The following is a 15743-nucleotide window of genomic DNA, read 5'->3' on the forward strand; positions in this document are numbered from 1 at the left end:
GGCAATTTAGCATGGCCAATTCACCTGGCCCTGCACATCTTTGGACTGTGGGAGGAAACCGGAGCACCCGGAGGAAACCCACGCAGACACGGGGAGAACGTGCAAACTCCACACAGTCAGTCGCCTGAGTCGGGAATTGAACCCGGGTGTCTAGCGCTGTGAGGCAGCAGTGCTAACCACTGTGCCACCGTGCCGCCCACAAAGTTTACTTCAGTCATTTAATTCTGAAACTTTTATTTGAATACCCACTGTATGTACATTCCTATTTTAATAGGCTGCTCCCTTTTCTTTCTGAATCGTGTGTTAGCTGCACATTTAAGTTTTCAAGAATAACTTTGCTTTTTGGAATATCAAAAAGGCACAGAAAGACATATGGGCAGTATATTAACTTTAATTTGACATCTAGTGTACAATGATGAAATAACAGAAGATTGAATGAACTATTATTTTTACTGTAGATGGAATAGCACATAAATATCAATAAATACTTTATTTGCAATAAATAGCTAAATTATAAATTGGTTAATAAAATTATGAGCAATGGCATCTGGACACAATCATGTCATCAAATGCTGTAAGTGTTAATTTGCTGTTACTGTTAAAATGCAGGAGAGTTAGTGGTTCATAGGATGCAGGAACGCAACAAGGTGCAGGAATAGCTCCATTAGAAAGATGATTCATCTTTGATTTGATTAGTGTATGCATTGTGGCAAGTTTGTACTTTTGAGGACAAGTACCCTCACAGTAAAAGGCATTGTAACTTAGAGGGGCCCTAATCCAGTCTGACCATCCAATCTCGTCGAAAGAAACATGTAATGGTCGCCTACAACATTGTATTTGATTTCTCTGGCAGTCCTCTGTATGGCTTTCACGGCGTGTGCGGACCTCTTTAAAAACCTTTTGCATTTCTATTTCCAGCTCTGCTTCAATGGTCACTTTGTCTTCAGGAGTGTGTTTGTGACTGGCAAACCAAGGAATCAACTCAAGTTCCAGACCATAATTTTCCTGTGGGTAGTTTATCCAGTATTCAACTGTTTTTCGAATGTCAAACATTACAGCCTTCTCATCATTTGACGTAATGACTGTACTGCCAAGGAAATGGCGCTGGAATTCTTTCCTTTCAACTGCTGGCTTGAGCAACTGGTATATTTTCACAAGCTGTAAGTTTGCGTCTCTCTTTTGCTGATGTAAATTTGTATTCTGTTGTAAGCGTTTGTAGAGCTTAAGTTCACCTCTCAAAATCTTTATTTCAGGAGAAACAAGCCAGTTTCTGGTCATGGTAATATTGAAGTATAGTCGCTGTTTATTGCTGGTCAGGTAATTTGTTGTTCTACCACTGGTTTCCAAAAATGTCCCTGTTACAAACATAAGAGAAATGTACAATTATTCAATAGAATATGGTGAATTTTCCTTATATTCTCCTAACAGACTTCCTATAGTTTCAGTGCTGTGAATCTTTCTCCTAGAAAAAAAAATTGGGTTGGATATCAGTCTCCAATCCCCCAGGATTTTCAAACAAATATCAGCTGGGGCTCAGCTGGAGCACTCTTGTCTCTGAATCATAAAATTCCATGTACAAGTTACATCCTTGGGTTTGAATATAAAAATCAAGATTAACATTCTAGTACATTAAAGTGCACGCTGCATTGTTGGAAATGCTGACTTCCAGATGAGATATTAAATTGAGACTCTAAGGTGCATGTAAAATATTCCAAGCACTATTTGTAGAAGCATCAGAGATATCCTTCTCTTGAAGTATCTGCCTTTCAAAGTTTGCTTTACTCTTTCTGTGGCTTTGCCTGATGCTACTTTGGTCAGTTGTCAGCCATAAGCATATTGACTGATGGGGTAGACCCAATGGGCTGAATGGCCTACACCTCATCCTATGTTTCTAACTGTGGCTCAATTCAAAACAATCTCACTTGCGAGTCAAAGGTTTAAAGTTTATGTCCATTTTGGAGACCTGAGTACAAAACGTTCTAGGTTGACATCCTTGTGCAATAGAGAGAGTGCTATAGGTTGGAGATGCTGTCTTTCGAATCGGTTATGAAAAGAAGACTTCAGTTGCCATTTCAGGAGGCTCTGAAAGGTCTCATGGACATGATTTCATTGAAAAGCAGAAGAGTTATGCCCAGCATCCTAATCAATATTAATCCTAGGCCATCATCACTAAAAAAAAGGTCATTATCATACTGTGGATTATGGGACCTTGCTGTTGTTATACTTCCCACCCTTTAACAGTCACTACATTTCAAAGAATTTCAATAGTTGTATGTACTTATTCATGGAAGGCACTGCATCATTTCCTTTTTCGAACCGAAAGAAAGACAAGTTGAGGAATCACAGCTGTAACCCCCCTCTTTCAGATTGTTGGATCGCCAATGTCTTATCACCATGTTTATTTCTATATAGTTTAATAATTGATTTCAAATTGCTAGATCACTTTGATAACGAGTCAGATGGTTGCATAAAAGTAATGGTATTTTTCAGCAAGATCATCTCACCAATTCATATGAGAATCTGTCCAAGAACTTATCTTGTGAAGCATTACCAAAAAGGAAACAAATTATGGCCATGAGTTCGATGCTGTCAAGTTTTAAAGTATAGTAAATATAAAAAAAAGATATCACATAAAATATAGAATATAAACAGAAGACACAATGTTGAAGTTTTTTGTCTTGCATTCATCCAGGCAGAATTACAAGAGTCAGTTGCAGGAGAATCGACATTTCGGGCATAAGCCCTTCATCAGGAGTGAGGCTTGTGGGCTGGGAGATAAATGGGAGGGGGTGGGGCTGGGGGAAGGTAGCTGGGAATGCAATAGGTAGATGAAGGTGGGGGAGGAGGTGATAGGTCGGAAAGGAAGGTGTAGCGAATAGACGGGAAAGACGAAGGACAGGGCATGAGAGCAGTGCCGAGTCGAGGCTTGGGACTGGGATAAGGGGAGGGGAGGGGAAATGATAAAACTGGTGAAATCCACATTAATCCCGTGTGGTTGCAGGGTCTCAAGGCGGAAGATGAGGCGATCTTCCTCCAGGCATCAGGTGGTTAGGGTTTGGCGATGGAGGCGGCCCAGGACCTACATGTCCTTGGTCGAGTAGGAAGAGGAGTTAAAGTGTTCAGCCACAGGGCGGTGGGGTTTGTTGGTGCGGGATCCCAGAGTTGTTCTCTGAAATGATCCGCAAGTTGATGTCCTGTCATCCCAATGTAGAGGAGACCGCATCAGGTGCAACGGATACAGTAGATGACATTTGTGGAGGTACAGGTAAATTTCTGTCAGATGTGGAAGGATCCTTTGGGGCCTTGGACAGAGGTGAGGGAGGAGGTGTGGACGCAGGCTTTGCACTTCCTGCGGTGGCAGGGGAAGGTGCCAGGAGCGGGGTGAGGGCTGCTGGGGTGGGTGTGAATCTGACAAGGGAGTCGCAGAAGGAATGGTCTCTCCTGACAAGGGATTCGTGGTGCATCTGCAGTCACCAGCATCTGCATTCCTCAATTTCTCCTAGAACTACAAGTATATCAAGTCTTAAGTGAACAACAATGTTGATTATATGAGAGATGGGTCCTGATTGGTTAACAAATGGTAGACGCATTTCTTAATGGGACATGTTCCTTAAATATTATATTGTCTCTCTTCTGCACCTCACTGAAGCAGCCATCTTTGTGTGTGACTAAACAGTGGAAGTTGGAATATCACAATTGCGTCTGACATTCCCAAACATACAATTATCAACAGAGTTATCAGATAATAATCAAGGGCTAATGATGGTATTGCTGACTCAGTTAAGATCAACTGTTTCATCACAGACCAAGGATGTCTCCCCTGGCCTATATAGCTCAATATAACATTGAGATGTTTTTGGACTCTCTAGCCTAGGATGGTTATATCACTATTCTACTCATGAGATTTCCAACATTTCTCAAAAATAATTCCCAACCTTGTGCATGAAGGAGTTTGTAAAAGCTAGTAAATTATATATCACTAAAAACGTGATTCTTTAATGAACATGACAATATACAAGTATAAAGTTATAGAGACAAATAACTGTGACCTATTTGCTGGAATATTTGATATAATATTAAGGGTCACACTTGGCATCTGTTACGTTTTTAAATAATTTGAGCTTAACACTTTGAAAACACATGTATTTCAATAGTAAATGCTTTCACTAGGTCTATATCTGGTGCCACTTATATCTTCTTCACAGTAAACATTTCTAACTATCTTAGTGGAGTATAGGTGCCCTAATAGTTATGTACACCATGATGTGAAACAAGGTATATGAGAAGAAACTTTGGGTGCTTGTGATTCAGGGAAAAAATTATTGATGACTTTAACCTGCTTATAAAATGTAAAAATCAACAGTAGTTGCATGGATGAAGATTTCATAGAATGGTTTCAAAATTGTTTCTGAGAACAGCATGTTTTGGAACCAACCACAGCACAGATTATATTAGATCTAGCATTGTGTAATGCCACAAGATTTTAAACGACCTTAGAGTTAAGGGAGCAATGGTCACAATATAACGAAAGGTAAAGGCTTTTGCCCGAAACGTCGATTTTGCTGAAGCTCCTCGGATGCTGCCTGAACTGCTGTGCTCTTCCAGCACCATTGATCCACAATATAACTAAAGTTTGCATCAGTTTGAAAAAGTGAAGACTGGGGTTAAGACTAGTTTTTAAACCAAAACAAGGGCAATTATGTGTGTATGAAAGCTGACCTAGTTGAATTAAACTGGCATACGGGGTTGGGGGAAAAATCAAAAGAGACACAATGGTAGACATTTAAAGAAAATTTTCAGAATAATCAAAATAAGTTTATTCCTACTGTAAAGAAAAGTAGTGAAGGACCTACCACCTTAGCTAAAGATGTTAGGGAAAGCATGAAATCCAACAGCACTCAAGAAGCTTGGCACCATCCAGTTCAAAGTGTTTGATTGGTACCACATCCACAAACATTCACTCCTCTACCACTGATGCTCAGTAGCAGCAGTGTGTACTATCTAAAGTATGCAGTACAGAAATTCATCAAAGCCTCTTAGATTGTGCCTTCCAAATCCATGACCGCTACCACCTAGAAAACAAAGGTATTAGATGTATGGGAACCCCACCATTTGTGAATTCCCTTCACTATCCTGACTTGGAAATATATAGCCGTTCCTTCAGCTTCGCTGTGTCAAAACCATGGATCTTCCTTCATAATGGCACTGCAGGCCCTAGATTCTGTAGTTCAAGAAGACACCTCTCCACCACTTTCTTCAGGGCAATTACGCCAGCAATTCCAACATCCCATGAACGAATAAAAAACAGTTAAGGAAAAGATACATAACTGCACAAAGATTAGTGTCAAGCTGGTGATCTGTCAGAGTATAACGACTGCCAGAGAATGACTAAAAGCTAAATCAGGTGGAGGTTGTTAGTGTATGCCAGGAAGCTAGGCAGGAATGAAAAAAAGCAGATGACAAATTTGTACATATATTTAAATAAGAAAATACTAAATAAAGTGATCATTGGTCTTCTGGAGAGTGAAAATGAGGTGTTAATAGTTGATAAAAATGAAATGGCAGATGATATGAATAAGTATTCTGCTTCTACCTTCACTATCAAGGGAACAAAAAGCATTCCAGTAATTGCTGTAAATCTCGAGGTGGAGGTGAGACAGCAAGTTATCAAATTATATTCATGGGAGGAGTAAGTACTAAGGAAACTGATGGAACTGCGGGTTGACAAGTCTCCGGGTCCAGGTGGATTTCATCCAAAAGTTTTTAAAGAGGTTGCTCATAAGGGGGTTGCTAAAAGATTCCACTGGCCAGAAAAGTAACAAATATAACCCCTGTATTCAAGAGAGAGAGAGAGAGAGACAGACAGACAGATAACAGAAAAGTATAGGCCAGATAGCATGGTGTCTATCATAGGGGAAGATGTTAGAATCGATCAATAAAAGTACACACTTAGAAAACTGGAAATAATTAGGAAGTGCCAGCATTGTTTTGCCAAAGGAAATCATGCTTAACCGGTTCAATGGAGTTCAATGGATAAAGGGGAGTCTGTTGACGTACTATGAGAAAGGGAGGACTGCAGATCAACGTCGAGAATATGGTGCTAGAAAAGCACAGCAGGTAAGACAGCATCTGAGGAACAGGAGAAGCGACGTTTTAAGCATAAGCTTGAAACTTTCAAACACAAGCTTATGCCCGAAACATTGATTCACCTGCTGCCTGACTTGCTGTGCTTTTCCAGCACTACACTCTCGACTGTTGATGTACTATACTTGGAATTTTGGTGTCAGGATAACCTATTAGCATGGCTAGAAGTTTGTATGGCTGGTAGAAAACAGTGAGTGTGATTAACTCGAAGTGACATGTGAGTCCAACAAGTATCTGGGGTCTCAACATTTTACAATTTACATCAATGGCAATGAGGGGAGTGGAGAATCACAGCTAAATTCACAGATGATATGAAGATAGGTAGGAATGTTTAATGTGAAGAAGACAAAGACATTGTGAACAGACATAGATAGGTTGAGTAAATGGGCAAGAATTTGGCAGATAGTGTACAATGTGAGAAATATGAAGTTATTCATGCTGGCAGGAAGAATAAGAAACAATGTATTATTTAAATGGAGAATGACAGCAGAATTCTAAGGTGCAAACACAGTTAGATGTTCTGCTGCATAGATCACAAAGGTCACTTTGCAGGTGCAGCACTTAATATCAAAGGCTAATGGAATGATGTGCTTTACTACAAATTGAATTGAACATAAAAGTAATGATGTTAGGCTTCAGTTATACTGAGCTTTGGCAAAACCATGTCCAATACTGTATGCAGTCTTGGTCTCCTTCTTTAAGGAAGGACATAAATGCATTGCCATTCTGAAGAGATTGATTGACACCTGGAATGAATGGGTTGTCTTATAGAGTCATAGAGTCTTATGCCATCGAAACAGACCTTTCAGTCCAACTAGTCCACGCCGAATATGTTCCCAAACTAAACTAGTCCCACTTGCCTGTATTTGGCCCATATCCCTCCAAGGCGAAAGTGAGGACTGCAGATGCTGGAGATTAGAGTCAACTGTATGGTGCTGGAAAAGCACAGCGGGTCAGGCAGCATCTGAGGAGGAGAATTGACATTTCGGGCAAAACATTGATTCCTGATGAAGGGCTCTTTTCGATTCTCCTGCTCCTCGGATGCTGCCTGACCTGCTGTGCTTTTCCAGCACCACATCCTTGACCCGTATCCCTCCAAACCTCTCATATTTATGTACTTATCCAAATGTCTTTTACATGTTGTAACTATATCTGCATCCACCACTTCCTCTGGCAGTTCATTCTACATACGAACCACTCTCTGTGTAAAAACGTTGCCTCTCATGTCCTTTTTAAATCTTTCGATTTCCAGTTAACCTCCGCTCTTACCACACAATCAACAGTTCTATTTAAAGAAGTCATCATCCTACTTTCAGGTTTGCTATTTTGTATTTTCTACTGGCTTTTGCTAAGTTTTTGAAAGTTTTGGACATTTTCAGAAGTTCATGAAGGTTGGTGAAGTCCACAGTTGATAAAATAATGCTGCACATGGAGAAGGCATTAATTGTTATTGCAAGGCATCTTTTGTTAGCAATTATTTCCAGCCATGAAGCCTATAATAATCCTCCTTGGGTTGCAACATCACAGGGCGATGGAGCGGAAACAAAGAAGGAGGATCAGGGAAAGAAGGGGTGTTAGTAAAAGGCTTATTTACCTAGTGAGCATTTTTCAGTGAACACTTTTCCTGCTTGCACCTAAATCAGAAACAGTGCATTTGGTGCTTCATCGTGGAACTGAAAGTCCTTAGTGAACTGAAGTACCGAAGTCACAAAACTGTGTCACATCCTGGAAGCAGACTTTCAGCCTCCGTACAAGGTGAGGTCTTCAACTGAAGTGAGTGTGAATGTGACCACTGCACCATTGGAAATTCAAGACTATCCAAATCCAATACAAACACACCGGCACCGCAATATTCAAAGCCCAACCCTACTGGAGTTCCAATTCCTAGTTGGCCTTCAGGAATTGCAGCCAGGACGTCTCAAAATAATTTACAGAGAATTGAAGGATTTAGATGTGTGCTTATGAAACAAAAGCACAGACAATTCAACAGTAACAAAACCTATCCATTCCACACCCAGATTTTCAGCTACAACCCAACCATAAGTGGTCAGCTTGAAATGAAAGACTGACTGCTGTGAGAAACTTGATAAAGCAGGTGATTAAGATGCTGTCTGGGTCACTCTAACAGAACCACCCTGTACTTAGCAGCAAGTATCTCAATTTACACAGACCTGTTGCATCCTGCACAATATGACACCTGCACCATTGTCATTACCAGCTCAAGATACATTTCAGAAGGAAAAAGGTGGGGAAGAGGAGAAGGAGGTAGCCAGCAAATCCATCCTCCCAAGGGGGATGTCCATGAGTGTATCATTTAATCTTAGTTCCTGTGAACACAATCCCAAATCAGCACAGCATAAGAAATTCACACCTGACCCATTCTTCTGTTAACAGCCCTCACTTGGTCACAATCCTGAATAAAGGTCATTACAAGATAACTATTCTACACCAATTTTATCCATTAAAAATTATATTGTATATAATAGTAAACCTACATTCTGTCATGCAGGTGCTTTTGCTTGTCCTAGCATTCATAAGGGATCATCCATGAAGCATCCACACAAGCCATTCTTTCCTTCTATCCTGGTTGCAGGCCATTCATGCCTAATGTTTCCTCACACCAATGCTACTATCTTAAATTCACTCATCGCAGAAGCTACTGGCTGTAAGTTCAGATAAATGACCATGGTCTGAAGTTCCATACAGATGGAAAGGCTCTGCACCTTGGGTGCCAGTGTCCCAAATATAGAAATCCCCAACTCCATAGGAGGCTCACTGAGGGTGCTGAGCAAGCTGATGGATAGATTGGAAATGAGTTTACATTTCAGCATTTCTTGAGGCAGTGGTGCATTTTAAATTTTGCTGCTTTCACTTAGGGCCACTTTTCACATGTCTGGCATCAAACATAAGCCCAAGGAGCAGAGTGCCTTTAAGCGTTTTCTGCCGTTGTGTCATCAGATACTTTGTAGGTAGCATAGGAACGATGGTCATTGCCCATTCCTGGAACCACTGCAGTCCAATCTATGATGCTCCTTCCAGAATTATGAGGAATTTCTGAATACTGGCTCAGTAATATTGACACAGCTTCGGCGCAATGACACTTGAATTGAAAATAAATTGGAAACAATGGTGTCTCCTTGACTTAAGACTATAAGACGCAGGAACAGAAGTAGGCCATTCAGCCTACTGAGTCTTCTCCAAATTCAATGAGATCACGACTGATCTAATAATTTGATAATCAACTACACTTTCCTACTTTTTCCCATAACTTTTGATTACTGATTAAATATATATTTCAGCTTTGAATATACTTAATAACACAAACTCTACAGTGTTCTGTGGTAAATAATTCCACCGATTCACAACTCTCTAAGATAAAAAGAAATTCTCCATGTCTCCATCTTAAATGGGCAAGTCTTTATTCTGAGATTATGCCCTCTGATCCTGGACTCTCCCTTCTGCATCTACCCTGTTAAGTCCCCTAAGAACCATTTTCATCTTTCTCAAAAGTAGAAGGTACAAGAAAGTGAGATACTGTCAAAGTGAATTTGATGAATTGCTATGATGCATCCTACATAACTATTGTTGTCAATATGCTGGGGATGGAAGGAGTGAATACAGAGTTCACTTCCTTGCTTTATTGTGCCATCTGAGACATCTTCAATTGTCATCTTTCTGTTTTTCTTCTCAGCTCAGCCCCTCCTCTTTATGGGCTGCAGTAGCTCTGCTGTAGTATTGCTTGAAGTTTTGAAGTTGATAATGGTAAACTCCCTCTTGCTCTCAGAGATTAAATTGGGAACTTCTGTCAAAACTTAAAGAGCCCTAACTCAAGAAAATCTACTGAGGTCAGGGCAAAAAGTGGAAGCCTTCAAGCACTGATACAGAAAAATTCAAATCTCAGATCTCAATAAAGCTAAAATAGTACCCTTACATTAAAAAAAAATGTAAGTAATTGCCTGGTTACTTGTTTTGTCATTTATCAAATTGTGTGTGCTTCAAGGAAAAAGAAACAGCAATTGTAACTGGCATCAAAACTGATAAGACTGTTTATTGGCAATGCCAGTGCTACACGGAGCATTGCAATTTGTGAGTGCGCAAGGTGAGAGAACTGCTGACTGGCTGCAGTAAAAACAATTCTGCCTGGTTGCACCGAAGCTTGTTCCAAGCACAAAACAAGTAACAATTACAACAATTGCTTGTATTAAATTTTAAGTTAGTTGGAAGATCCAGGAAACCACAGCAATAATTACTATCAGTCTGTAAATTTATATGCAACTTGGAGCTTGGAAACAAAACATGCTGGACAGTCACTGTCATCGAATAGACTGACCAAAAACTGGAAACACACGTCTGCATTTGCACCCACACAACTGCGCACAATGCCGAAGTAGACAGCTTCATAAATAATTTAGATCTATCGTTCGTTGAATTACCAGGAGTGATTAATTTTTATCTAAATGTTATCTAATCACATGGTGTCAGATGACAGTTCTAAACAACTTGAGTTTTACTCTGTCAATTTAACATTCCAATTCTTTTGAGCTAAACCAATAAAACAAAATAAACCTGTCATCATCAAAAGGCATTGAAATTTGAGTTTGGTTGTAGATTCAAAGAGTCAAACAGGACAGGAACAGACACTTCAACCTAACCAGTCCACTAACCATGTTCCCAAACTAAAGTAGTCCCTCCTGCCTGCACTTGGCCCATGTTCCTCCAAACCTGTCCTATTAACAAACTTATCCAGACGTATTTTAAACATTATAACTCCATCTACATCCACCACTTTCTCTGGCAGTTCATTCCAAACACAAATCACTCTGTGTAAAAACGTTGCCCCTCGTGTCCTTTTTAAATGTTTCTTCTCTCACCTGAAAAACTGCCCCCAGTTTTGAACTCGCCCACCCTAGAGAAAAGACCTTTGTCATTCACCTTATCTATGCCCCTTAAGATTTTACAAAACTTGATAAGGTCACCCCTAAACCTCCTACGCTCCAGTGAAAAACATCCCAGCCTTTCGAGTCTATTTGTATATCTTAAACCCTCCATTCCTGGCAATATCTTGGTAAATCTTTTCTGAACCCTCTCCAATTTAGTAATATCTTTCCAATGCCAGGGTGACCAGAACTGCACACAGTACTCCATAAAAGGCCTCACCAACATCCTGCACAACCTCAACATGACATCCCAACTCCTATGTTCAAAGGTCTGAACTATGAAAGCAAAGGGGCAAAATGCCTTTTAACCACACTGTCAACCCATGACACAAATTTCAAAGAATTATGTACCTGAACCCGTATGTCTCTCTGTTCTACTATACTACCCAGGGTCCTCCTATTATCTGTATACGTTCCGCCCTTGTTGATATTACCAAAATCCAATACTTCACATTTATCCTAATTAAACTCTGTCAACTACTCCTCAACTCATTGACCTAATTAATCAAGATCTCTTTGTAATCTTAGATAACTTTTTTCATTGGCCACGACACCACCAATTTTGTGGTTTCTGCAAACTTACTAACCATGCCTCCTGTATTCTCATCCAAGTTATTTATATGAATGACAAACAAAAGTGAACCCAGTACTGATCCCTCTGGAACATCACTGATCACAAGCCTCCAGTCGAAAACAATCCTCCACCATCACCCTTTGTCTCCTACCATTAAACCAATTGACAAGTTAATTGTTAGCATGGAAACCATTAAAGTGCATTTTGTAATTATGATTATTGTATAATAATTTGTGGTTCTAGATCATGTTTCAGAGCTTCCTGCAAATAATAATAAATTGTGACTTTATCATCTAGGGTGTAGGTTTGCTCGCTGAGCTGTAGGTTTGATATCCATGGATATCAAGCCTACAACTCAGCGAGCAAACCTACACGCTAAACCTCAACCTGAGCTACAAACCTTCTCAAACCTTGCACTTTATCATCTGCGTTGAATCTAATTGTGGAATTGGGCTTTTGCCCGAAACGTCGATTTTGCTGCTCCTCGGATGCTGCCTGAACTGCTGTGCTCTTCCAGTACCACTAATCCAAAATAGACTTGGTCTAGTGAGGGGACTAAACTTCCATTATTTGTTTTAATATGAGCTTTTGTTTACAAATGGAAGTGGAAAAAAAAGTTTCTCAAGATAATTCAATTAAAATGGCCCAAATAAACAATAAAATTAGCTATAAGATAATCTAAAGTCTTAAAGTTTGCTCATAGTTACTTTACTCTTCATAACCTTTTGGTCAAATTTTTAACTTGCAATTTCAATTATTGATAATCCTATTCTATGTACTGTACCAGTCAGCAGGACATGGATTTTTTAAAAAAAACAGAATGTTTTTAAATATTCTTTCATGAAATGTAGATATCATTAGCAATGCCAGCATTTATTGCCAATCTCTAATTGCCTTTGAATGAAACAGCTTTCTCAGCCATTTCCAACAATAGTTAAGAGGAAATCATGCTGTGGGTCTGAAGTCACAGGTAGGCCAGACCAGGTAAGAATGGCAATTTTTCGCCCTAAAGCATTATTGAATCAGCTGCATTTTTATAACAGTCACAATAGATGTCATTGTCTGCATTACTGAAACTAGTTTTATATTCCAAATTTATTAATCGGAATTTAATGGTTTTCATGATAACAACTAAACTCAAATGCCAATGCAACCTGCTGCCGTGAATGGGATTTGAACTTGTTTCCCAAGGTGGGTTCTCTGGATTGACAGTTCAATTATATTACTGCCATGCCATCATAGACACCCAAGTGGTGGCTACAAAGAGGAGATACTAGTGTTAGATGGATATACTAGAACCAGATGCTTCTGATGCTGGAAACAGTGATATAATTTATTTGTTTCTTTTTAAATCCCAATTTACTTACCCCTTTTACACTTAATAGCAATAGCCCACAGCATCATCAACGTATATAGCATTAGTTATTTTCTTGACTGTTATACATTCATCAAAAATTCCTCTTCCCCATTCTCTCTTCCACCTCCCTTTTTGGATGTTCCTGTTATACAACCTGGAGAGGAGGCCTCAGTGTGAACTTCAGTCAGGAATTCAATTACCTGGCTAACAATCCATAGTATCACTATAAAGCTGTTCTGGAAATTATTTTATCCACAGATATAAAAGCACTTAGGTATCATGCAATAATAGTTAAAAAAAATGTGTACATAAGCACTAATTCCATTTCCTATCAGTTTCATAACTTATGTCTGTAATTCACAATGAAAAGTTGCTTTGAAGAGGCAAAGTATTAAGGCTTTCAAGAATTAAGGGAGAAGGAAAACATTATGGCAAGAGAAGCTATTATATAGTACTTACACCATCAATTTAAAACAAATCTAAGTAAGGCATCTCCTGCATGATTTATCACCATTTTGTGAATCATATGGATATTATTTTGCTTGCCATGATACTGAGCATGACTCAAATGATATATTGTTCTGAAAAAGTGCAAATGCATTTGATGATCATTCTAAGCAATTGCTTAGAAGTCAGCACTTCAAACATGGCTGGTTATTAATTTATACTACTCATCTCAGGAAAATAGGCCTCAGTACCAATGATTGTAGAAATATAGCTGAGTGGTATTCATAATAATCAGAGACTACTGGACAAATACTCAGGCTGACAATAGGAATCATTGGGAATCCAATGAATTTTGAAGTTATAAAACAATTCATATTCTTTTCCTATTCTCAAATAGATCTCATTTCCCAAAAGTATTGTGATCCTGTAATAATAGGTTGTTAGTACCTATTATGGACTAGGCCAGACCACTCAAAACATTCTCAAGCTGGCAGACAGCTCAGACCATAACTTTGCAATTTGTTTCGGTAAGTGTACAGTGAAAATTACCCGGATTACGTTAGTGAGGTTGACTATTAGATTTTAAAATAGACAAAAATGTATTCACAAAATTAAACAATGAAACACAAAGACCAGAATAAAGAACCCCTACAGAACTCAATCTATCCAACTAGATTTAATCACGCAGTTCAGAATATACACAACAGTCCCAATAAGCAAACTTCCTTTAAAACCCAGTATAAACGGAACACATGCTTACATGTTGAAGTTGAAGGGCAGAAAAGAGAGACAGAGTTTCCACACAGCTCCCTGTTGAACATCCAATCAGTTCAAGACTGAACAAAAACTGCCCAGCTCAGCTAGAGAGCTGACCACTCCCCTTTCTTTATACAGGTCACTTCTAAAACATGACCACTTTGGCCTGAAAACTCATCTGTTTACCGATAAACAAAGGCCTCTCACACAGATGTTCTCCTATTTCATTATTATTTTACTGTAACAAAATGAATGCCCAGTCAGTCTGTGCCGAAAGCACTATGATTGTTCAAGTAGGGTGAGCAGGACCTTCACAGGGCAAGCAGTGAAGGCAATAAATGCAGCTTTGCCCATTTCGAAAAGAATACTGGGCAGGATTTTTCCAGGTGATGAGTAGGATGGGCGATGGTGAGCTTCCTAATTATGTAGGAAAAAAATGTGTTTTTTCTCCTTAAGCTTTCAACAGTGAGTTCTGAATTTCTCTAATCAACAACTATTACCTTATTATGCATTTTCATCTCATTAATAGCAAATCTCACCTCATTTCAATGCAGCTTCCAATTCTGCCTTCTTTGTGGCATGCACTGTCTTTCAGCTCATATTTTGTCCAGCTATAACTTATATACAGGCTATCAGCTTCACAGTCTTGCAATATTATTTAGCAAGACGGAGAGGTTTTCCTCATGTTCAGAGCACAGAGGTAAGGAGTTGACTTGCCCACTGGACAATACTGGGCTATGTAAAGGTCACACTTGCAGCCTGTGCCAGTTGCGAACACAGCAAACACACTACATGCTTCAAGTTAATGGCAATGTCTGAAAGTCAAAAGGGACCAGATTTAGTGGAGTAAAGGGAGGCTACAGTGAGTCAGGGAGTACCGCCACCTTCTGACAAGAGGCACATCCAATCTCCATCCAAGGAACTGACCACAGTTGATCAGGTGCTTGGTTTGACATCAATCCAATGTTCAGTGTCCTTGCAGACTGATGATTGCATTGTGGCAAACTCTTCAGATCGAGTATAAGCACTCCAGGAATTTCAGATAGGTCAGTGAGAATTCTTTGGAGACATCCTCCGATGGCTGCGTCATGCTCAATCAAGGATGTTCTCCCACATTAGTCCAGGGGGATGCACCACAGCCAGTCTTGGACATTTAGGTTTAGCTATTCAGGGACAATCTGCACAGTGCTGGGGAATGTGAGCTGTTCATTTCTGAAAATGGGATTCAATTGTCTGTGTCACGAAGGAAAGGATGATGGTGTGATATAATAATTCAAGATAGAAGTGAAGAGTTTCATGGAGCAGATGAGGGGATGGAAATCTGAGGGGGAGGGATGTCTCACAATTTTCTGAAAAGTAGTAGTATGGATGTCGGGTGTAAGTTGAATAAGGAGCTGAAATTGGCCTGTTGCAAAGATGTTACTACAGTTGGTATGGGGGATTTCAACATGCAGGTAGACTGGGAGAATCAGGATGGTATTGGACCTCAAGAAAAAGACTTTGTGGAGTGCCTCCAAGATGGATTCTT

The 15743-nt window shown here is 39.6% G+C and overlaps 1 protein-coding gene across 2 annotated transcripts in view; it reads right to left on the reverse strand.

Annotated features, from left to right (window-relative positions):
- Nucleotides 1–381: 381 nt before the first annotated feature.
- Nucleotides 382–15743, reverse strand: part of LOC122549564 (bone morphogenetic protein 2) — a 41686-nt gene continuing 26324 nt past the window's right edge. For both annotated transcript variants that reach the window (XM_043689407.1, XM_043689414.1), the window contains one exon: nucleotides 382–1355. In XM_043689407.1, the coding sequence (XP_043545342.1) occupies nucleotides 532–1355 (824 nt within the window). In that variant the 3' untranslated portion in view covers nucleotides 382–531. The remainder of the gene's footprint in view (nucleotides 1356–15743) is intronic.

Source organism: Chiloscyllium plagiosum, chromosome 1, assembly GCF_004010195.1.
Source record: "Chiloscyllium plagiosum isolate BGI_BamShark_2017 chromosome 1, ASM401019v2, whole genome shotgun sequence".
In the NCBI taxonomy this organism is placed as follows: domain Eukaryota; kingdom Metazoa; phylum Chordata; class Chondrichthyes; order Orectolobiformes; family Hemiscylliidae; genus Chiloscyllium; species Chiloscyllium plagiosum.